This window comes from Peromyscus leucopus, chromosome 11, assembly GCF_004664715.2.
Source record: "Peromyscus leucopus breed LL Stock chromosome 11, UCI_PerLeu_2.1, whole genome shotgun sequence".
Taxonomy (NCBI): Eukaryota; Metazoa; Chordata; class Mammalia; order Rodentia; family Cricetidae; genus Peromyscus; species Peromyscus leucopus.
The window spans coordinates 36,157,841-36,183,582 of NC_051072.1; the positions used below are offsets into that span (position 1 = coordinate 36,157,841).

The 25,742-nt window shown below is 40.4% G+C and overlaps 1 protein-coding gene across 1 annotated transcript in view; it reads right to left on the minus strand.

Moving 5' to 3' along the window:
* Positions 1–25,742, minus strand: part of Slc38a9 (solute carrier family 38 member 9) — an 85,928-nt gene that overhangs the window by 6,967 nt on the left and 53,219 nt on the right. The window contains 4 exon segments of the mRNA XM_037209438.1: positions 86–175; positions 4,232–4,380; positions 5,990–6,103; positions 15,481–15,587. Of these exon segments, the coding sequence (XP_037065333.1) occupies positions 86–175; positions 4,232–4,380; positions 5,990–6,103; positions 15,481–15,587 (460 nt within the window).

Sequence of the window (25,742 nt, forward strand, 5' to 3'; positions counted from 1 at the left end):
ATGACCAGCATGAAACACTTCCAGAAAATTCGTTCAGTTAAAGCATCAACAGCAACAATGACAACAGCATGTTTGCACAGTGTACCTTATGATCCCTCCTATGTTTGGGTAGAAGCAGGCCATGGTCACTCCAGCTCCCACAATAACTAAATTAAGAATCAGCACATGGAAAATGCTAGAAGGTAAAAGAGAATTTATATGAAAGAAAAGATATAAAACAGGTAAGTTATAATCAATTTTTAGGACAATTAAAAATCATTCTTTTTTCTCTTCTTTTTTTTTTTTTTTTTTTTTTTTTTTTTTTTCCGAGACAGGGTTTCTCTGTGTAACAGCTCCGGCTGTCCTGGATCTCACTCTGTAGTCCAGGCTGGCCTGAAACTCACAGAGATCTCTGCCTGCCTCTACCTCCCAAGTGCTGGGATTAAAGCTGTGCGCTACCACCACCTGGCTAAAATTCATTCTTAACACCTTTAAAATGATTGTCTTTACTTTGTCAACAAAGCTGAGATATACTATTCAATGCTGGTAAATGAAAGTGAAATTGGCCTTTTTATCTAATTCTATAAAAATTCTATAAAAAATTTATTAGGTGCAAACTAGTAGTATGCACCAGAATATACATTATATCTATAATTTTTTTACTTGGAATATCTTGAGAAAACAAAACCATGAAAAAAAAACCTATTAAAGTACTTACAAAAAAAATAAGAAGACTGTAGATCAAGGAAATCAAGTTTATCTGACAGAATATAGTAAAAATTATTAAAAATAACACCATTATTTATGTAAATAATCAAGAATTATCCAAACAATTTGGAAAAAAGCTAGTTGGATTTTCACTAAACAAGAAAATCAAAGAAAAAAGTGGAGGGTAGGAAGGTATGGCAGAGCATATTGCCAATGTATGAAAAAGTAAGGAGAATTATTTATGCTGGTAGGTAGTTATCATACATCTCGATAAGTTCCAGAGCTATTAGGTGTCAAGATGTTATTAGTCACCTAGAATTCCAACCTTCAACTTGCTGGACCTTTTGTTTTTCCAGGAGAAAAACTTGGTTTATTTTCCAGAGCAGCAGCTGGTTCTCCGAGTGTGACCACGAATCCCGTTTCGGGAAGCCTTTGAGGTAAACCCTGTTCTCCTGACCGTACAAGACACGGCATGCTTTATGAAAACAACACAGGAGGGCGAGGGCGCCCAGCTGTGTTCTATGATGGAGCGCTCACTGCCAACACTTCCAAGAGAAAATGAAACAGGAGAAAATACTTATTAACTTTGTCCATGAGAGGGGAGGGGGGTATGACTCAGTGGGGTGTTTACCTCACATGCTCCAGGCCCTGGGTTCGATTTCTACCACCCATGGGCAAAAGGAGCAAACTTAGTGTGTCAGATCTCACCCTTGGAGTGTGTACCTTTTAATGTTCTCTGTGGTCACATGGGAAGCAGTCAGGCACCCCTGCACACTCAAGTACACGCAAGTCTTGAGGAAAGGCAGCTACCAGCAGAGCTGGCCCAAACTATTGGACAGGCTCAGCAAATGCTACCATTTCTGCAAACGCAGCCCAAACAGCAGCCATCCACACTTGTTGATGAACTGACATTTCCTATAAATGAAGGCTGACGAGCTTGCCATTTAAGGAAAACAACAGGCAGTATTCATTGCTGATAGTAACAACTGAGTTTTCAAATAAAAACTAGGATTTTGGAGAACTTGGCACTTGCCACTGTGAGTTTGAGGGTTTTTCAAAATGTAAAGACTTTTTGGGATGAAACTGGTAATGATATTAATGGATGTGAGTTTTAGTGATGTATAAAGAAGTGTGTGAACATTGGAGAGACCTACAGAAACCCAGGAACCAATATTGACCAAGTATGATGTCATAAACTCATTCAGGGACCAAGAAGCACAAAGCAAGGGAACTCAATGGGTTTTCAGGCAAACAGCTTCCAACTGTACAGTGGGACGAGGAGCTACGCTGTGTCCAGTCCCCTCATGGCACAAAGATGAGGAACATCCTCAATTATCTGACAAGCTATAAAAGGCTCCTCTTCTTCTCCAACTCTACATCTACATGAGGCTGAATTTTCTTCACATATCTAAATGAAAGGATAGTATAGTAGACAATACAGAAACACAGACTTCAACTGCCAACCAGAAAGCAGACATTAAAGAGTTTTTAACCATACAACAATATTCCAGGGAGTCAGGTGGTGGTGGTGGTGGTGGTGGCGCATGCCTTTAATCCCAACACTCGAGAGGCAGAGGCAGGTGGATCTTTATGAGTTTGAGGCCAGCCTGGTCTACAGAGCGAGATCCAGGAAGGTGCAAAACACACAGAGAAACTCTGTCTCGAAAAACCAAATAACCAAAACAAACAAACAAACAAAAAAACCCCAATGTTCCAGGGAATCAGTTATTTTCTATAAAAATATTATTCACGTTAACAAGTAATGGTTTTATCTATAATTTTTTGAGGGGAGTGCCAGGGTCTCAAGAATGATGCATTTGTTTTCCAAGTTGGCCTCACCTTTGAGGTTCTCCTGCCCCTTCCACCTAGGTGGGCAGAATTACAGGTGTGCCTTTCTGCTTAGAGTTTTTTTTTTTAAGGAATCAATAAATACCCTAAAATTTTTAGTTTTAATTTTTTACATTAAATATTGATAATGTACCTTTGAAAATGAAAGCTCCTGGTAGTAATCAAATTGAAGAGTATAAAGAAGTCTGGAGTTAAAAAAAAAATCATGCACCATCATGTAGGGCAATGGCAGTGTGTTCTTGTCACAGGGAAGAAAAAAATGTGAACACAAAAGGGAAATCTCAGACTTTTTTCCAAGAAGAAAAACCACTCTAATGGGCACCATTAAAATAGTGGAAAAAAGGAAAACAAAAAAAGCTAGGCAGTGGTCTGTAACCCCAGCACTCGGGAGGCTGAGGCAGGTGGATTTCTGAGTTTGAGGCCAGCCTGGTCTACATAGTGAGTTCCAGGACAGCCAGGGGTACACAGTGAAACCCTGTCTGGAAAAAAAACAATGAAAACGAAACAAAAAATGGCCAAAGATAGGAGTGATGCATTAGCCCAGAAATATTTCATCAATGACTTGTTGAAATTCATTGGGTTGTTTTATTTTGGTGAAACAAATACAGTAGAGTCACTGGAGTAGCAAACAGAAACTTTGTATTTTCTGGACTCCAATAGATTAGCAGGGTTAGAACTGTAGCTTGTTACCCATTAATGTACAAGAGGACATTGTATCAATGTATCAAGAATACCTGGTAGCTCTTGATTTGAAATATTTCATGAGGGGACAGACTACAATCAGGAACTGTTTGTTTAATATTGCTTAAGAGTTAAAGTCTTGTTTAGTATGTTATTATAAATACAATGTTTTCCTATATTGTATTAATAAGTCTTTTTCCTTTAAAACATGTATTCTATTCACACCTATAATCCCACCATTTGGGAGGCTGAGGCAGGATCATGAGTTCCATGCTAGCTCTGGCCACATAGTAATACCCTCTCTCAAACACCCACCCTTTCAGAGCTAATTTATTCCCAATGAAATAAGGCTAGGTACATAAGTACTACTATTTACTGTAAGGGTTAATCAGGGGACTGTGAGAAATCTTCAGGAACTCCTGGAAACACAGTGATGTTACGTGGAAATTTCTCTTGGGTAAAAGTAACTACTTGAACAGATCTTATTCAAAAGGGTGCACAATTACTCTAGACCCATTAAGAGGCTAACATTCCCATAGTGATTTAAATTTGTTATATATGAAAGAAGAATTTAAACTATTCTATGTCTCACTTTCAATTCTACACAACTTGGCATTTCTGTAGGAATGTACAGCTATTAATAAACATAAAATGTATTAATATCAGTAATTAAGAGCACTGGCTGTCTTGAGCACCACAGCAATATAGGTTCTAAGTGCCAACACCTCTTAGCAAGGTGCACTTAGTAGCAGTTAAATCTTACATAGATAATAATAGACATTAGGGCTAATTGACTGTCCTGGAAAGGATGGACACCAGATTGTCCTGGGCAAGGGAGTGGCATCTCTATTTAAAGCTCTTCTGGGAAAAGTACCCTGTGTTCTATCTTTAGTAACCATTTTCATTAGGCATTTTTTTTTTTAATAGCAAAAGGATCAGTCAAACTTTAAACTGACCTGTTTGCATAGTCATTTGTTGCTTGGCACATCTTGCTGGTCAAGAGAAGAACCCTTACCTAGGATAAATGTCACCGAAGATATGGCCCAAGAGCTGAACACGAGCCAAGTAGCCTAAGAGCGGATAGACAGTCATCATCTGGAACAGCAGGAATATCCTTGCAATGAAGGACAAGGTGTCCCCGCTAGGGAAGTTGTCTAAGAAGTTCTAAATCCAAGAAAGACAACGGAGTCATGTCAACACTCAATGCAGTACATTCAATTCACCACATTTCCTGTTTATTGTGAACACAGGCAATACCCAAATAGTGGCTTATGAACTGATGTCCGTCTACAAACCACTTGCCAACTACTTGTCAAGAGGTGAGTACAGAAACCAAAACTACATATTTAGAAAGTGATAAAATACCAACACTGGCATAGTCTGCCTTATAAAAATCCTGGTCTGAAAATGACTCAACATTAAAACAATAAAGAAAACTTGTTCTTCACAGCAGACGGTGCAGGAAACACGGCTCTAAAGAGCTCATATGCAATACGTAAATTTGTTCCCGATTTATTTAAATGGCAAATTCAATCCCATGACATTGTATCGTCACTATATAGCTCTCATGCTTTTCCTCCACCGCCACTGCAGCACTTCCAAGAGTGTGCGCGGCGTGAGTGCACCTGCTACCGTCAATGCTTGCAGGCCAGCACCAAGTAGAAAGGAGTTACTTTGACACTTTGGCTTGTTTTTTTCATTTCAGTCTGGTATCCTAAAAAGTTAATAACTCAGAATTACATTTGCCCTTTCAACTATGAATACCACGAATATTCCTATTCCCAGGGGAGTTGGCAAATTGTGGGATTATTCACATCAGGGAAAACTTAGCAAACACTTGGCTTCCAAAGAACTTCCACAAACAACAAGATGAAGAGGGGTACATTTCCAGCTATCACACGGCAGCAGCTCTGTCTCCTTGCAGAGAACACTACCAACATTGCTGAAACACACCTTGTAACTGGCTTGAAACACGATCACTGGACTCCTAGAGGGGTTTCCTCTGACTAGAAAATCACCAGGGAAATGCTGTTCTTCGTGAGAAATTCTTTAATACCTAAGATGTTACTATTTCTAAGTTTCACTACAACTGCTTAGCGAAGGATTTCTCTCTTACTGTTTCTGGCTCTCACTTTTTTTTTTTTTTTTTTTTTTTTAGTTTTTCGAGACAGGGTTTCTCTGCATAGTTTTGGTGCCTGTCCTGGATCTCGCTCTGTAGACCAGGCTGGCCTTGAACTCACAGAGATCCGCCTGCCTCTGCCTCCTGAGTGCTGGGATTAAAGGTGTGCACCACCACCGCCTGGCACTGGCTCTCACTTTTTAATGGCTACATCGTCTGCTTTGTTTTGCTGCTTTTTACTCAGTCTCTAAACAAGAGTCCTATCTGTCCTTAAAGACCAATGAATTAAAACCGGTTCACCCTGGACATTCCCACAAGCAAGCTTTGGGAAATCAGGGACTTCAGTGACTTCTCGGTGGGGGTTTTAGAAATCCATGTGAACCCTGGTAACAGTGATCTATACAATGAGAAATGTGTGCAGCACATAAGAGTGGTCATTCGAGCATTACAAGCTGCAGAGTATGCAGAACCTTATTCCAGAATCCATCAAATGGAGCCTGCATGTATTGTGTTACTTGATGCAAGAGAAAATGGAAACTTGGGAAAGATGGGGGAGGTAGAGGTGGCATTCAAATCCAGGCCTGGCTGATCTTGCTCCTGTATCATTCTCCCTGCTCCACACACAAAGTCACACACGTGCACACGGTGCCTTACCTGCTCAATGCAATCTTTGGATAATGGAGGTGAAGGAAACGAGGCAAAGACCAGGAAGCCAATATAGAGATAAGTCAGTGTCACCAGCATATAAGCCAAGCACAGGTCTCGAACCTGCGCATGAACAGAATAAAATGCTCACTCAATATGAAGACATTACAGTACGTCCATTCAAACACACTAAGCAAGGAGTCCAACAAATAAACCTACATTTATAATTTTATTTTGTATGTGTCTACATACTTCCTAATTTTCACAGACTGCAATATCTATATATACATACATATATACACACACACACATATATATATTTAATTACTCTGATAGTTTTTTTTTTAACTTGTCTGGAGTATGTAGACTACTAAACTACTTGTTAGAAGACTTTGGGAGCTAATAATAACTGTGGTTTTTAACATGACTGAAGTTCTAATTTAATTTCAGAAGGTAACATTTGCCAAATTAAAAAATACTTGATTATAATAATAAAGACAACAAGAAAGTATAAGCCGCTTTTGGTTTGACCTGTGAAATTTTAAAAATTCTTTCTTAGTAAATTAGCTTATATCATCCAAGTATGCGTAGGGAACAGGAGTGGAACATATGAAAACATATTTAGTAGAGAAGGGAGACTAGTTAAAGAGTAGACAAGTACACGTTAAGGACAAGCTTTGAAAACTCAAACAGTAACTAAAAGGACATTGAAAAAGCAGCTGGTTAAAGAGCTGTCCAAGGCTATTACCGGAATCAGCAAACAAACCCAGATTATTAAATAAAGCAGCCTGCTTTCTTCCAGTGCCGTTCCCACCCTCCCAGTCCAGGCAAAATAAAAAGCTCCAAGAGGCTGAAAGCAGCCAGCTGTTAGATCCAAACAGAGCAGATTCCACAGCCTGCACATTGTCTCCATTACCACTTAAGCCGGAGCCAAACAATTCAGCACGACTAAATTGTAGCAACAGGCCTATTCATTTTAGATAGAGACTACGTGAAAGCTAGGAAAACAGATTAGAAAAAATTATACGCAGTTTTTAAGTTTGATAACATAGTAAGAATGTTCAGACACTTGGAGTTAGGGAACATTTTGGATTTTTCTGGATGACTCCTAAAGTGGGGTGAAGCAACAGCAGTGTTTTATAAACTTGGCATTCATAAGTCTGGCTGAAGGGCAAACAAGAACTTATGAAAAATCTTAAGGTCAGGTCTAAACTGCCATTCAGTTTGAAAACAAACGAGGGCTTCAGTATCAGAAATGAGATAGTGGGTAGGCCTCTGGAGCTAGAGGCTTATGCAATCTGGTCCCAGCCCTTCCAGATCAATGTGAGAGCTTACTGTCTAGGAAGGGGCTTCGGAATCTTTTCTCTTTAGTTCATGAAGCTCTAGGGCCCAGGTCAGCTAGGATTTGGTTTCCCCTGGCGTTGGGTCACACTCTTGTGTGGGATGAGCAAAAACAAATCGAGAAATGCCTATTTTCATATCAAAAAGTAGTTGGCTTCAATTACAACATTTCAAAGGCATTCCAGTCTCCACCTACTCAAGCTGGCTCAAGAATTAAGACAGCCTCATTTAAAAAGTGATTTATTATTTTTATGCATGTGTGTGTTTGTTTGTGGGTGCACATGGGTCCTGGTATCCAAGGATACCCCTGGAGCTGGAGTTACAGGTGGTTGTAGGCTACCTAATAGAACTGAACCCAGGTCCTCTGAGAAAGCAGTACATGCTCTTAATTGCTAAACCATTTGTCCAGCCCAATATAGCCCCCTTAAGAAAATCCTGGGGGGCTGGGGAGATGACTCAGTGGTTAGAGTGCTTGTCACATAAGCATGGGGACTGGAGTTCAGATCTCCATAAGCCCACATCAATGCCAAGCTGGCCTTGGAAGGGAGAGATGGGGTCCCCAGAGCAGTATGATTGGCAAGACTAGTCAAATCTGTGAGCTCTGGGTTTGACTGAGAGATTCTGCCTCAATAAAGAGGTAAGAACAACTGAAGATGATTCCCAACTTCAACCTTGGACTCCACATACCCATACATATGCATAACACACACACACACACACACACACACACACACACACACACACACACACACACAAAGGAAACTGGAGGATAAACAACTGTGTCAGAGAGGGAGAAGGGAAAGACTTCACTGACAGTCTTTAACTTACACCTGACCGTCTTCCTTTAGTCCAACTTCCTATAAAACCTGTGCCTAAGTGAAACTTCAGGATGCGAATGATGATTCCAAGACTACGGTACCAGTGCCTCCCAACAAAGCAGGGTTCCCTCCCTGCTTTCCTGTTCTCAGGGCATCAGCCAAGTGCAGCAATGCTTATGTTCTAATCACCATTAACTTTGATTTTTAAAGTGTGTGTGTGTGTGTGTGTGTGTGTGTGTGTGTTGGTGTGTGGTGTGTGTGTGTGTGTGTGTGTGTGCGCGTGTGTTGGTATATGCGCAGGAAGGAGCCCAGGTGTCCACAGAGATAAGAAGAGGGTGTTGGATTCTTTGGACCTAGCGGTACAAGCAGTTGTGAGCTGCCCAGTGTGGGTGCTGGGAATTGAACTTGGGCTTTTTACAAGAATAGTTCACACACTTAAAGGCTGAGTCATTGCTCCAGTTCCCAAAATTATCAATTTTTTAAAAAAAGTTCTTGAGTGGAAATATGTCCCTTGACATTAAAAAAACAGCCAAGTTTAATAGTTATTTTATCACAGACCTTATACTCCCACTACCTAGGACAATATTGGACATAGCAGGAACTAGGAGGAGAAAATACAGACATGACCTGGCAGCCAGCCCACCTGGCACACTGCGTTTCTAAATAAGAAACATGGCACACCATGCCCCAGCAGTCGGAACACTGAATTCTGAAGGAGTGTTTGTTGTTAATAAATAAAGTTGCCCGGGGGTCAGAGCTATTAGAGCCATAGCAAGAGCGTGGTGGTTAGAAGAGCTAGGTGGATTTCTGTGTGTTCAGGGATACAGCCAGCATTGGAGACATATGCCTTTAAGACCTGGAGGGTGGTACTTACAGGCAGTGACGAGGCAGTCATGTGTTTGGGTTTACAACCAATGAGAAGGCAGAACAGAAAGACTATTTAAACACAGACACACAGGAAGTAGCTCTTTCGAGGAAGCTAGGAGCACTGCAGGAGGTAAGATTTTAGCTCTGAGCTCTGACCTCTCAGCTTTCTCTTTTACATTGGTTCTGTGTTTCTTATTTTAATAAGACGGTTGGTTACATCTACAGTTAGTAACTGGTAGCTGGCCTGTAACAAACCACACTCTCCATGTCTCTTTTTATGTGTTTCTTCCCCATAGAGACCCTGGAGTTGTGAGCACTCACTATCCAATCTGAGGTAACGTGCTAAACAATCACAGGCTATATATAGGCTTCCACTATGTAAGTAGTTATTCACATTCAATAAAGCAGACACTGTTCCCTGTGACTGTCTCCAGAGTGGTTCTTCTCCATGCCCTTTACCCACCCGTGGGCCTTGTGGTCTTGTCAGGGGACACCTGGTAATGATGGTAGGAACTCAATCTAGATAAAATACACACATCTGTTAATGACTTCTAGATGCCCGCATCTGTGATAAGCCCTGCATAAAGCCTTACGATGTAGCCACAGTCCATTTCTTTACAGCTGAGTTTAAGTCACAAAACTTTTACATGGTGAGTAGTTTGGTGAAGCCAATATTCCAATCTCCAGCAACGTCTTTCTGTTGCCAAATTGTGTGCACTTAGCTACGATGATGCAAAGTTTACTAGTCTTCGGGTATTTAAACCATATTAATAATAATAATAAAAAGAGGCAAAAAGGAGTAACAAAGAATATAACACAAAAGAACAACTAAAATTACAAGAAAACAAACGCCTTTGAGGACAGCTCTATTACATGTACTTGGCACATATTAAGTACAGCTCAGACAGGAGATGTGTGTCTGTTTTCATATGGAACTACTGATGAACAGAAATGACGCTTTTATTATGAAGCAGCTGAGGATCAGCATGACCTGGGAATCATGGTGCCCACAAATAGCATGCATATATTGGGGGCTTGCTATTCTTTGAAACCAATGTCATCTCTGTACTAGACCTAAACTATAGCTTCCCAAAACCCCATCGCAGGGAAAAGGGCCGGGAAAATCATCTTATGGAAAATGAGGGTGACTGAGTATGATGGTACCTGTCTGTAACCCCAGCAATCGGGAGACAGAGAAAGAAGAACCAGGAATTCAAAATTACCCTCAGCTACACGATGACGTTGAGGTCACCCAGGGCTACACTGAGACCCTCTCTTGAAGTGGGTGGGGAGGAAAGACTCTAAGCAAGGAGTATGTTTAAAAAGAGATAAAAGCACAGTGTGAGGTGGTAATACACCTATGTCAAGAATCCTGCCCCCTACTCTGCTTCATTATTAGGGATCCTGGAAGATGGAGGAACTAAAGACAGGTAGACCGTCAACTCCGACTGAGGACTAGATTTACAGCAAGGTCAAAAGAAACACTGTGTTTGTCACACACAGCTTATTTGTTCCATGTACTGTTCACAGTGAAAACACTATTCTACAGAGCATCCACTAAGAAAAATGACAGACAATAACCATACAGCTCTACTCCAAAATTTACATAAAAACTTCTGATCTGTGGCCAAGGATCTACAGACTCAGACAAGAAAAAAGGAATAGCAAACAAGATAGAAGATATGTTGAACCACTTTAAGATCAAAGCTTGTAACAACTAAATCAAACAACATAACTACACAGAAGGCTCTGCATGAGGTCTGACTCACCGAGAACTATCAGGAGGCGAACCCACACACCCACATAGACCACGCATTTGATGGTGAGTTCATTTTCAACCCCCTGATGTTTTTCTGGTCAAGTATGCTTTAAGGAACAGAAATGATATACAGTTTACACACACACACACACACACACACACACACACACACACACACCAGCTGCTGAGGTCTTTAGGGCCCTTCACAAGCACCTGGGAAGGAAGGGGTCAGGTCCAGCTTCGGGCACACTGGAGGGAATGACCCGGCATTCTACTTTCAAATGTCTTCACAACTCTGCTATTTTCTGACTTTAATCCCCCCAAATTTTGTGCCTCGCTATCAACTGGACAATTTTCAGTCAAATTATTTAGTGAAAGCTCTTAAAAGGTGTAATCATTAAATAACTCAAATAGTATGGCATCCATTTAGCTTGAGTTATGCCAGTATAAAAGCCAATTTCCGTATATGTTTACATCCATTCAGAGTGGTTAGGATGCTGCTGGCACATGGTACCTCATAAATGTTCATTTTCTTTGTGGTAATTTAAAAAGAATGAAGTACAACTGCTTTTACAGAAAAGTGGGAGCAGGGGCAGCAGGTAAAGGCCATTCTTGCCAAGCCTCACCCCCTGAGCTCAACCCACGGGCCCCACGTGACAGAGGCAGCGAACTGATTCCCCCAAGTTGTCTTCTGACCTCTATGTAGACCTAGGACATTTGCATACACACAGAATAAACAGTTGTAGAGAACTAAAATAAAAACTTTAAAAGTTAGACTATCACTTCATACTAGTTTTAATTAAGACAATAAAAAGAAAAATCCATTTAAACACTGGCCTTTAAGTCTTTCTTTAAAAGATATTTTCTATAAATGACAAAAGCTGAAGACAGACTTTATTAGTGCACCTGATACATGCACTAGTTTTACAAAGCCCTCACTGACCAACTCAGCAGAAGGAGAAACTCATGGCGTCCAGCATTCTGCTTTGCTCTGCGCATGTCTGCTGGCTCTTAAACTCACGCCTCACGCGTGCTGAGCTGGAGCCGTACCGCTGACCTACGTCTGCAGGCTCCCGACTGTGGTAATAAGACAGACAGAGATCTCCTCAGCCCCCGGACAAGGCATCCATGTCTCTATCCAGTTCTCAGCTTCCCATGAAGAGGCTCGCCCCCTTCCAAAGAAGCAGGCCTGACTTTCTAGAGAGTCGATTCTCCTGGAGACTTTTGGGAGCTAGAGTTAAGCCCTGGCAGTCTCCACATGCAGTACAAGTTACTGTGCAGCAGGGCGCTGTGACAGCCAATCACAGAGACAGAAACTGTGATGCTCGTGTAAGCTTTGACAAGTTTTGTCAAAACATTAAACTGTATTTGCTACAAATGGAGAAGGAAATGAAAAATATTAAAATAGGTGCTTATTTAGTATTGTAATTAAAAAAATCAGCAACCAAGGGCCTGGGGACGTAGCTTAGTGGTGTAGCACTTGCCCACACGCATAGGGCCCTAGGTTCAATACCCAGCACTGCCATAAATGAACAAATGAATAAATGAATGAATCAGGAGCACTGAACATTAGATGTTTTGTTTTCTAAACAGTATTAGTTTGAACTACACTTCCCCCTTCCTGACCTGGTTTTTAAGTACAAGGTCTCCTGTAGCCCAGGCTGGCCTGAAACTCACTATGTAGCTAAGGATGACCTTGAATTCCTGACCCTCCTGCTTCTACCTCCCCAGTGTTGGGTTGCAGATGTGAAGTGCAAGGCTGGGCTAACACTTGCCTCCTTTTCGTGAATGATTATGATACATAGCAAGCATCTTTTTAAGACCTCAGTGACATGTCATACTCCAGCTTCGCATGGCTTCTAACTTTTCACCCTGGGGCTTTCAATATGGTGAGGTCTCTCCAAGAGTTCTTTCTTTTAATGTGAAGCTTTCTACACTGTCACTCCTTCTGTGACGTCTTTCTTCTTGTCTTGAAAACCGGTCTCCAGATTTGCTTTCCGTAAACTCCTCTGGCTGTGTCTCTGGAGTCTCTCAAAAGGAAGCAGTCTCAACGGTTCTATAACCAGCTATTTCTCTTACAACTCTATTTGTGTCTGAATGAAATTTCACTTTATCATTGCCATTTTTGATTATTGCGTTTCACCTTTTTCAGTTATCAACTTTATGAATTATCATGTTTGTTGCTGAGGGGACAACACAATTATCAGTTCTGTAGACTGTGAATGACATGCAAGTGACCAAATGCTGGCTGACTTTGAAAGCAGTGATGTGATCCGTCACTAATCATGATGGACACTGCTATTTACACAGTGATTTGTGAACTGAGGACAGTGACTATTATTCTATGCCAGGCTCATAATTCCAATCCTGGGTTAAATGAAATTTGAACCATATCGGGACTTGTAATTTGAACTACAGTGATTAAATTTGGCATGCGGGAACCATGCAATGTGAGAATTGCTTACAGTTTAACTCCTTATTAATCCTAGAATTCAGGAGGCAGATCACTGTGAGTTCCAGGCCAGCCAACGCTGCATAATAAGACCTTGTTTAAAAAAAAATTTATGCGGCGTGGTGCGCAATCCACACTCGAGCAAGCAGCGATCTCTGTGATTCGAGCACCTACAAGTACAAAAGCAAACAACAAGAAAACTGTCTCGAAAAACAAAAAAAAAAAAAAAAAAAATATTGTAAACAAAAAACAACAACAACAAAAACCATGGTCTTACCTAGTCTAGACTGGCCTGAAACTTACTATGTCGTGGTGGATGGCCTTGAACTCCTGAACCTCCTGTCTAGCACTTGGGAAGTGGAGGAAGGTTAGGCTTTTGATTCTACAAATTTACTCTTAATGTAGGTATTTATAGCTGTACATGTCCCTTTAAATATATATAGCTTTAGGGACAATTCCATACATCTTGGTATTCTGAATGTTCATTTTTCAGTAACCTTCAGTGTGTGTGTGTGTGTGTGTGTGACTCTTCCTTGACTCACTGGCTGTGTAGGAAGATGTTGGCTAACTTTCATTTCTTTGGAAATCCCCAATGCCAGTTGTTAGTTTGTGCTTTTGCTCCTTTACGGCTAGAGAACACACTTGACATAATTATCTTTTGCATTTATTGATCCTTGTTTTGTGACCTCGCATGGACCCTATCTTGTAGGTGTTCCTGTGCATTGGAAGGAATATAGGTTCTGATACTGACAGGACTTTTATAAAGGTCAATCAGATCCAGTAGGTTCATGGCATTTTTCATGCTTCTTACCCTTGTAGTTTTCTGTCTATTTGTTCTACTGGTTATTGAGGAGGAGGGAAGAACATTTCCAATTATAATTGTAAATTTGTTTACTTTCAGTTTGTTGGTACTTCATATATTTTAATTTCTAATTACATTTTATTTAGCTCTGTGTGTGTGTGTGTGTGTGTGTGTGTGTCACAGTGTATGAAGGTCAGAAGACAACTTCCCAAGGTCAGTTTTCTCTTTCACCATGTGGATCCCAAAGATTGAACTCAGGCTGTCAGGCTTGGCAGCAAGCACCTTTACCTACTGCGCCATCCTGTAGGCCCACTTCACGTGTTTTAAGTTTCTATCACTGGGGGAATATAGACTCAGGATTATTATAGTCTCTTTCTTTCTTTCTTCTTACAAGTGAGAATGATTGTATTTCAATGCATAATTTCTGTATAACCTGATATTAAAGCAGAGTAAACAGAAAACACAGCACTTCCTTTGCAATGCATGATGACTTGCTTAGAGACTCACTCACAAGTGAGCTTATGAAAACTAAGTCTTAACATGAAAAGTGAAAAAAGAACACAAATGAAGAACATTATGATCTAATAGTATCAACTAGACAGTACTTTATTTGTAATATTACATTATGAGTAACTAAGAATAAGTGGACTGTTAACTAATATTTTTATAGTTTTAGTAAATGGCCAAATCTAATTGAAACACAGTACACACTTATTCCCATTAGGACATTTACTCAAATGTAGATTTCATAGATGTCGCATGGTACTTCCAAGCGAATTAGTCCATGAGGTCACAATATAATCATTTCTCTTTGACTATGGCATTATCATTTGTGCTGCTAGTAACACAGGTGTTCTACTTTCTTATAGTATTCTTAACGTTTCTTAAAGGTACCACATAATTAATTTTATTTTTTAACAAATCTGACAATTTTTCATTGTAGTTCTTGGACCATTTATATTTAGTGTAATTGTCAATGTAACTGGGTTTAAATCTACTAGCTTGATATTTAGTTTCTTTTTCACAGCTATTTTTTTTTGTTCTCCTTTTCTTGTCCTCTTATTCTCTTTTTAATTATTATTGGAATGTTATTAGCTATACCTCTTTATTTTTTAGTAGATTCTCTATAGAATCTGGTCTATGGGTCAAATCTGACCCACTGTCTGTTTCTGAAAAAAAGCTTTACTGAAACATAGACACCACCCATTTGTTTATCCATTGTCTGTTTTCATGTCACAACAGCAGGATTGGGTAACTGTAACAAGAACATATTGCCTGCAAAGCCTAAAATATTACTATCTAAAAGTTTCATATGGTTGACCACTGAGCTATAAGTTAAGCTTATAAATTAAGATGTAGAAACAAGTTGTATAATTTTACTCAGAATATAAAGTGCTTCCAACATTGATTAAAGTTTATTCTTAGGAAATATCAAGGTCATTTTCTCTGTTAACTACTCACGTTATTTTCTTGGTTCTTGTTGTTTTTCAAGAGTGTGATAATACAATTGTGAATAAAGAAAGCAAGAGTAAGCACTCCAGTCAGCTGTGGAAACTCAAATCTTATCTCTAGGAGAAAAAGAGACAAAACCAAAAATGTTAAAATTACAAGTAGAAAATGAACATTATCATCCATTAAAATCAGTCCCTTTTATTATTATTATTATTATTATTATTATTATTATTATTGCCTCAGGGAATAAGAATATTCAAGTGTTTATGAAAGTTCCTCAAGGTGAGCATTGTACTTGGTCAAAGCACTTAGAAGAGAAAGAAAAGGAGTAAAGGGATGTGTGTTCTGTGACTTTCTCTCAGTTATCCCTAGCTGAGATCCCACAATTAGAAATAATTCAGGGTCTGTCTAGGACTAAAATCTTCCACTCTTTTATACCTGAATTTGCTTGAAAAGTTCCTGTGGTGGTATTATGTTCCCCAAAATATTGTGCACCCCAAAATTTATCTGGGGTCAAAGAACAGAACAGCCACTAGATACAGAGGCTAGAAAATGATGGCACTCACACCTTTAATCCTAGCACTCCAGAGGCAGAAATCCCTCTGGATCTCTGAGTTCAAGGCCACATTGGAAACAACCAGGTATGGTGACACACGCCTTTAATGCCAGTAAGCAAGCCTTTAATCCCAGGGAGTGATGGTAGAAAGCAGAAATATATATATATAAGGAGTGAAGACCAGAAACTAGAAGCATTTGACTGGTTAAGCTTTTAGGCTTTTGAGCAGCACAGTTCAGCTGAGATTCATTCTGGATGAAGACTGAGAGGCTTCCAGTCTGAGGAAACAGGATCAGTGAGGAACTGGCAAAGTGAGGTAGCTGTGGCTTGTTCTGCTTCTCTGATCTTCCAGTATTCACCCCAATAACTGACCCCAGGTTTGATTTTATTAATAAGACTCTGTAAGATTCATTCTACAAGTTCCTCTAGAAAAGGCACCACAGAGGGAGAAATGGCTACTTAAGCTTCTTGGGTGACAAATCTAAATTGCATTGCATGAAAATATTAGTGGTTAAACTGAGATATAGTTTGCATTGGGCTACAGTATTTAATACCAGGACAAATGTTTGAGTCAAGCAGCATGTCAAGCATGATTTGCTTTTATTTTTTAAAATGTACATAAACAGCTGTAGATTATGTACTCAAGAAAAGAAAGAAGAAAAGATGTTGACAGAATCACAGTGGCTATCCCTAGTTGACAGAATTTATTTTAAATTAACCACTTAATTTTCTATAATAGATAGTTATTTAAAAATAATATTCTATAACCAATGTTTGGAGGCAGGTAATAGTAAGTGAAAAAAATTAGCTAATGTGGAATCAGACTACAGTTGACTTGGCAATATTGGTAGGTCTAGGCAAAGCATGTGGCAAAGTAGAGAGCCATCTCAGGGACAGCTTGGTGTAGAGAGCAGAACTGTAGAAAGGGTCTACTAGCTCTCTGCTACACTGTTTTAGGAAAGGAAGTGTGACCCACTAAGAGTCAACCAGCAGCTCTGAACAAAAGTAGAGGTTAGGCCAATGGAAGTCCATTGTTCCGCTTCCTTCCTTTTTTGTTTGCTTTCCTCAGCCTCCTGAGTTCACCACTCCGGTTACAGGCACGCGTCCCCACGCCCGGCTTACTCTGCTAGCATACTTCCTGTCCGTCAGCTTTCGTCCATATTTTTATCTGTGAATGCAATTCACCATATAGGCAAATTCTTCCTTTGTTGGTTTTTAAAAATCTTCTTTTAGTAATCTTTCTAAAACACCTCCTAATAAACTGAGATCACTTGTAGTTAACAGCAGCATTACACATGCGTGACGGCAAAAGCGCTATTTTTGAAAATGATGACAAAATCATGTGCAGATGGCTTTACTTGCTGATATTTTTAACAGAGGAGTAACTGACAAACTCTTTAGCTGGAATCCAAAGTAAAGCAGCTAAATAGGAAAAAAAAAAAATCACCAATCATAGTGGTTCATGCCTGTGATCTTAGCACTTGGAGGCTGAGTCTGGGGCCAGTCTGGGCTATTTAGTAAATTCCAGGTTAGCCTGAGCTAAAGGGAGATCCTGTCTCAAAAGGCTACCCTACCCCATCAATTTCTTTCTTATATAATAACTGGTTAGAAGCCGTAAGAAAACAAATGAAACGATCCCATCCACATTAGCACAACAGACACTAATTTGGCCTCTGAGTACTTTCATTTCTACATGCCATTATATTAAAGTACTCTGACATATTACTGTGGAAGTACAACACCCAGATCTTCCTTTACGTGAGAACCTGAGCAAGGAGGTTGTTAGCTGATGGTTCCTGGCTCCAGCCCTCTGGTGTCTGCTGCCCTGATCCTACAATAGCTATTTTCCCACCCTAACAGCTACTAGCCAACCCTGAGCTTGCAGTGTATTAGGGTGTGGGCACATTTGTGTATCTCTAGATTATTCTAGAGGCAATATTTGCATTGAGAGTCACAGTGGCTGGCCAGGACTTTCTGATTTATTCTTTACATTTCTGTGGCTTTATAATCCAATTCTTTTCACTCTCATGTTCAAAAAAAAAAAAATCCAAAACAAAAAACAAAAAAAAAAAAAAAAAAAAAAAAAAAAAAAAAAAAAAAAAAAAAAAAAAAAAAAATTCCTTTTCTTCTCTCCCTTCCTACATATCTCAACCAGGCTTAGTCTTGTTCCTAATCCCTTATTTCTTGCTCTTCTAACCCTATTTTGGTACCTGCTTACTGGAGAACTGAAACGGATCCAGTTGGTGTTGAAAGTGGTCTGAGAAACTGGGATTTGAGCCCTGGATAACTTACTACCAAGTTTTCAGTTATCATCTGTGCTGTGTTCATGCTAGATCCAAAGGTTCTTTTTAGTTTTGAGATGGGATCTCATGTAGTCCAGGCTGGCCTCAAACCCACTATGTACTTGAGAGTGACCTTGAACTTCATGATCCTCCTGTACCTACTTCTCGGGTTAGAGGCATGTGCCACCATGTTCAGTTTTATACAGTGCCAAGGATCAAATCCAAGGTCTCTTGCATGCCAGGCGAGCACTGGATAAAGAGTGGTACCCGAGCCAGGCGGTGGTGGCGCACGCCTTTAATCCCAGCACTCGGGAGGCAGAGCCAGGCGGATCTCTGTGAGTTCGAGGCCAGCCTGGGCTACCAAGTGAGTTCCAGGAAAGGCGCAAAGCTACACAGAGAAACCTTGTCTCTGAAAAAACAAAAAACAAAAACAAAACAAAACAAAAAAAAGAGTGGTACCCGAGCCCCAAAGGTTCTGACAGTGTTCCACTGTTGACTGAGAGTGACTAAAAGGAGGGGCGCGCTCCTGACCTCATCCTTTCTGGGTAGCATTTCACCACGGCCACTTCACTACAAACTGCATTTTCAAACAGAGGACTATAGGGCTATTCTTCCCTCGCCCTACTGGTCTCCTGAAGACATAAAAGCCTATCTTGCAAGCGTGGGGGCCGGGGGAGGAGGAGGGAGTCATAACTGGCCTTTAGAGTTATATTTAGCTTAAAAGAGAAGCTTTTCAGTCCAGTTCTTGCTTTTTAGTGCTTCCTACCATTTTCTCAACAAGTATTCTTTCAATTGAGCCATTCAAATTCTCATAATTTCCTAAATGAGTCATGTTACTTCAGGCTTTAACTGTGCATGGCATACCTCTGAGAATTCTCCAATTCTCATTTACAGATCTCTTTTCGGCCTTTAATAGATTCCTCTGAGATCACTTCTCTGCCTCCTCTGGTATATGCAATTCCTCTGTACTCCAGTGTCCCTGTGTACCTCTTTATTTTACGATTGCTACTCCATCAGTTGTCTTACTGCTCATCTGGAATCTCTTGGAGGGCAGTGGGTCATGTTTTATGCAACACTGTGTGGCATGTAGCAGGAACACTATTGTCAGAACTGAAGGACTCTCAGCCATGGATACAAACAAAATTCTACTTAAAATTGTTTTTAGAGTTGAGATTATTAATTTTCACTCTTACTGACCTTTTCCATCTCAAAGCAATCAACCTCTGTCTATGAAAGCTGATGAACTTGGTCATTTTCAAATTAAAACATTTGCAATTGATTGACACAGATACTTTTTGAGCAAAAATGTAAAAACCCGAGAGTTTTCAGTGTTGTTAAAATATAATTCGTATATGTTTTACTTATGTGAAGTGTAAACATAAATGGTCTTTAGTATATTCAGAGTTGTGTGATCATAGCCATAGCACTTTGTCCCTTTCTAGTGCTGAATGATAGTCCACCATATTGATTCATCATACTTCAGATACTCACCAGGGACAGACACTGGGTTGCTTCCACTTTGGTCAATTACAAATAATGAAGTTATAAACACACATACACACACACACACATTATGAGGAATATGCCCAATATGCTTTTTCAAAGAATATAACATTCATGCCATGATTATTCCATTGTAATTAAAGAAGACAAGTAAATTCACAAAGAATTTTAAGGAGTCCTAAACATCTGGTCATTTTCAAACTACTTAATTTTTTCTTTTGAAAATGTGTATCAAAGGAGGATTTAAGCTAGTTCTGGGATGAGTTTGTGGTGCCTGCTTGGCATATGCAAGGCCCTAAGATTGATTTCCAACACTAGGAGGTAGTGGGGATAGGGAGAAGAGAATGTCAGTACATGTATCTAATAAAGTAGTACTTATATCCAGAATACACAAAGCAATATAAGTTAAAACATGAAAAATAGAAAACTACTCAGAGAAGTACTTTACCAAAGAGCAGATCCATATGTCTAGTGACATATGAAAAAGTGATACCTTGCTGGGCATGACACATGCCTGTAATCCCAGCGCTAGGGAGGCTAAGGCAAGAAGATGACCAGGAGTTTGAGGCTATCTGGGTTGCAAGGAGAAACCTTGCTTAAACGATCAAACAGAGGTGCCAGTTTTATTAGCTATCAGAGAAATGCAAATAAGACCCACAATCTAACAAACACAGATGCATCAGAAAAGCCAGTTGAGAAGAAAAGACAAGTGTTGGTGAGGACCTGCAGAGCTACAATCCATAAACAATGTCTGGAGAATGGAGTGCGCACAACCACTGTGCAAAGCTGTTGGACATCTCTTAAGCAGAACACAGCGTATTCTTTGGCCTAGGTTTGTACCCAAGAGAAGGCAGCCACATGTTCACCTATATATAAGAATGAAGAGTACTAAAAATGAAACTAATAGCAAAAAAATCAGAGACTACTCAAATCTTCATAAACAGAAAAAGATAAGACAGACTGTGGTAGCTATCCAATGCAGTAATAATGACAATGAACTGTAACTCTGTACCAACATGAATCAATCTCATAGTATAATGCTAACTGAAAAAGGCCAGACCCCAAAGAATATACATTATATATACAGCACATATTACATTTATATGATGTTTAAAAAAAGCACACAAAATCAATCTTTAGTGTGTCATTCTTACAGGGAGACAGGTGGGAAGATTGAGAAGATCTAGTAATTGGGGTTTTGATCTGGATGCTGCCTAGATGATGGATACAGTTTGTGGAAATTAAACTGACACATTCTTGCATATGAATATTCTACTACAATAGTAAAGCTCCTAAACAAACAAACAAAAATCAAAGGATAGAGCATATACCTAAGAGTAAATAGAGGTTCTATTTTATTTAGAGATACTATTAGGTATCAGTGTGTGTAAAAAATGTAGTCTGGATAAAAGAAAAGAAAAAAAAGTAGTCTGCTGCTGTGGATGATTGATAGATAAATAAAACACTGATTGGCCCAGTAGCCAGGCAGGAAGTATAGGCGGGACTAGCAGAGAGGAGAACTGAGAGAACAGGAAGGCGGAGAGGAGGAGACACCAGCCTGCCGTCCAGGGAGCATTATGTAGAGGCAGCAGGTAAAGCCACAGAACACGTGGCGACATATAGATTAACAAAAATGGGCTGAGTATACGAGTAAGAGCTAGACAATGGTAGGCCTGAGCTAATGGCTGAGCAGTTTAAATAATGTAAGTGTCTGTATGTTTATTTTATAAGTGGGCTACAGGACTGCTGGGGCTTGGCGGGACTCGGAGAGAAAAACTCTAGCTACAGTCTGCTCTCAATATAACTATTCAAAATACTTGAGCAGGAAAAAAATTTCATGTTCTTATTATACTGGAACAGAATAATGCTATGAAAACAGCAAACCAGGGGCTCGGGTCAGGGAGGCTCAGCCAGTAACGCACTTCGTGTACTCACGAGGCCTCGAGTTCAGATTCCCAGCAACACGCTTAAAACCAAACACAACCCAACAACAAAACTATCAGTGTTTCAGTGCACATGCCATTTCAGCACTAGAGAAGTGGAGACAGGAGGATCCCAAGCTCCTGCTGCCTGGTTCATTTGAGACTTTGCCTCAAGAAAGAGTTGGAGGTTAATTGAGGAAAACACCTGATGTCATCTTTGGCCTTTGTGTGGCATACACACCAGACACCACACAGACACAGACACATACACACACACACACACACACACACACACTCAGTGTAAACTAGCATCTAAAGTCTCTTTGACGTCAGTTTCAAAGAATTGTGAGAGCTTGTTTTTTGAGATAGGTCTCTGTGGTGGTTTGCAAGAAAATGGCCCCAAAGGGCGTGGCACTTTTAGGATGTATGGCTTTGTTAGAGTAGGTGTGGCCTTGTTGGAGGAAGTGTGTCACTAGGGGTGGGCTTTGAGGTCTCCTATGCTCAAGCCACTTGACATGACAATAACAGACTAAACCTCTGAACTGTAAGCCAGCCCCAATTGTTTTCCTTTAAAAGAATTGCCATGGAGCCAGGCAGTGGTGGTGCATGCCTTTAATCTCAGCACCCAGGAGGCAGAGCCAGGCAGATCTCAGTGAGTTCAAAACCAGCCTGATCTACAGAGTGAGTTCGAGACAGCCAGGGCTGTGACACAGAGAAACCCTGTCTGTCCTAAAAAATAAAAAAATAAATAAATAAATAATAAGAGTTGCCATGGTCATGGTGTCTCTTCACAGCAATAGAAACCCTAACCCTGGGTTAGCCCAGGCTAACCTCTAAATTGTGACAATCCCTCTGGCTCAGCCTCAAGTCCTAGGGTTACAGGTATGAGTCACTATACCCAGCTCAGAAATGTCATCTTAATTGCAGTTTCAGGTCTACTAATTGTTGAAAGTTAGCCTGGCATGCTGGCACATACCGGCGATCTTAGCACAGTGGAGGTAAATGCAGGAAAGCAAGAATTGAAGGCTATCCTCAGTTACACAGTGCATTAGGCCATCCTAGGCTACATGAAACCCCGTCTGTCCTCCCCACCCCCCAAAAAAGGCAACAACCAAGAACGGTTAAAAGTTAAGCAATATTGGAGATGTGGCTCAGTCACTAAAGTGCTTGCCAAGGGTGAAGAAAGAACTGGATTTGGTCCTCAGCAGCGAATAAACCGGCTGTGGTGGTTGGTGCATGCTTATAATAAACATGGGCATCAGAAGTGCTGAATAATCATACTTTTAATTTGGATTGGGTAAATCCAAATTAAATTTTTTTTGTTTTTATGATTATGACTGAATTCATAGCAGGCCATGGACTGCATTGTGATTAATTTCCTTTTATATAAAAACTCTTTTCATTGACTTGTTTTTCCGGAGGAAATAAATAACTTTCTTTTTTAGTCCCTTAATTATCTAGTTAATACTAGTTCCTCCTCAAACTTTAGTCAAGAATTATAAACTCTTTCCTCTCAATCTATACAACATACCAAAAATTTTTGCACTGTTTTCTTTGAAAAATTCCATTTAGGATATCTGTCTATCTCTCACCATTTGCTCTGGCTTCCCACTCGGCCTGTCCCTCTTGTTTCCTAGTTCGCCTTTCATCATGTCTCTTTACTCTTATTTTAATGGGATTTAGGAGGAAGTAAAGTAAACATATTTAGTTATTCAGTAATTATTTCTTTACATCTTTACTTGTGTGCGTGTGTGTGTGTGCGTGTGTGTGTGTGTGTGAATGTGTGTGTGTGTGTGTGTGTGTGTGTGTGTGTGTGAATGTGCATGTCACAGTATGAGTGTGGTTGTCAGAAATGGGTCTTGGGGATTGAACTCAGGTCCTCAGGCTTGGCAGCAGGTGCCTTTACCTGTTGAGCTATCTCACGGACCCTCAACACTTATTTTTTATTAGCACTCAGTGTGTGCCAGCAAGTATTATAGGATTTTGGGATACAACAGTAATACAGAACTTTAAAGAATATAAATAACACTCCAGTTAAAGGAGACAGATACATAAGTAGAAAATGAATTTTTGGTATCTGAATTCAGGAACCCAAAACATTTAGAAGTATTTCTGGATAAATCCCCTTTTACTGTAGCTTGTGCTACTTTGGGAAGTGCAGGAGCCAAATGGATTAGAATAATTTGGGGCCCCCAAGACTCCAACTCATTAGAATCAGGAATTACTAACACATCACAGGTGCTTGCTAGAAGGTTCGTACTGAAAAGAGCCTTAAGGAAAGGAGCAAAGAAGCCTGAGGGTGGGTAGGTAGTCTAAGAAGATCCTGCATAACGACACTGGCCATCTGTGCCTCTGAGAGAACAGGGCACCTCATACACAGGGAACAGTGAATGAAGAAATTCTTAAGCAGGTAACTATTTATTCACCCTGGTTACACATTTTAAAAATCATGTTTTTTCTATGTTCAATTATGTGTAATTGTGCCTGTGTGTGAGTATGTGCATGAGAGTATAGGTACCCACAGAACACTGATCCCGTGAAGCTGGAGCTACAGGTGGTGGTTGTTGACTCCCAGCAGGTGCTGAGAATCAAATTTGAGTCCTTTGCAAGAGCAACTAATGCTGTCAATTGCTCTGTCAGCTCTGGAGCCCCACTAGGTTTCTACTTTTAGTTTAACTATCATTAGTAGAAACTTTCCTCACTAGCGCTTAATAAAGCATGGTAGACGTAATATTCAAAAACAATATCCTGGTCTATTTTTGCCATTAGGGGGAGGACTCAATACTACCATTTTCATCAGTACTTTTTATTGTCTCTTTAGAGACAGGGTCTCTCATGTTCTGGTTCTTCTGGAATAGAGATCCAGCCGCCTCAGCCTCCCTAGTGCTGGGATTAAAGGTGTGCACCACCATACAATCTTGGAAAGAAACATGCCCTTTCAAGGCCCAGTTCTTTGATAAATCAAAGTTAATAAAGTCAAATGTTCTGAAAAAAAGTAGCCATGTAACATAATCAACAATTTTCAATGGCTCCCTATTCAATACAGCTTGAAAATCTAGGAAGGTCCTAACAAAGAAATAGGGAGATAAATCACTCCAACTAGGGATATTAGGAAGACCAGACACTGAGTAGTGACTTGAAATTCTAGACTGCTTGGTGACTGAAGAAAAGAAAGAAAGCAGTCTTTCTAAAGCTACAGTAGAATTGAGCATTATTTTCTCATGATTAGTTTTCAAGATCTTTTTGTAACTTTTATTCCCCTGGGGGAATCTTTGTACTGTCAACTTTTTGGTACGTCGTGTTTTCTGCGGGTATTGGCCACACACTGGGGCATTTTCTGACTCTAGATCTTCTTCCTTGGTGAAAAGGCTGAAACTTCCCCAGAGACACTTTGCCCCCAGCAGATCCTTTCTTGGGGATGGGCAGAGACAGGTCACAAAAACCCTCAGAGATCGTGGAGCTTGGCCTGGCACAGACCTGGCACTTGAGGCAGATTTTCAACTGTCCCACAGATAGGTCCACAATCTTGCTGTCTTCTTGCTCCAGATAGCGCTTCCACATTAAGTTGGCTCTGTCATCATGACTTAATTCAGGTTCTTCATGCATAACCCCTCCTTGGAGAGGTGGAGAGGGAACTGGACCACTGGCCAGGATTGGAGGTGCCTGGCGGCCTCGTCAGTTGATTTCAAGGTGCAAACGCTCCATGAGGAACTTCAGGAACTTTTGGGTATCCTGCTAGCTGTATCCAGAGAAGGAGGCAACGTATTTATGGAAGACAGCCCGGAATTGAGGAGGATTCACAGCTTCACAGGAGTCAGGGTGCCAGACGTAACTACATCTGCGAAGCTCCTGGGCTCGGCCTCTCCGGGCATCTCTTGCTGGAAGTTCCTTCGAAGACAGAGTCTCTCCGGGCATCTCTTGCTGGAAAGTTCCTTCGAAGACAAAGTCTCCAAGAGGCTTGTGCTGCTCATACACTGTAGCACCGTGTTCAGGAAACAAGTATTTTCC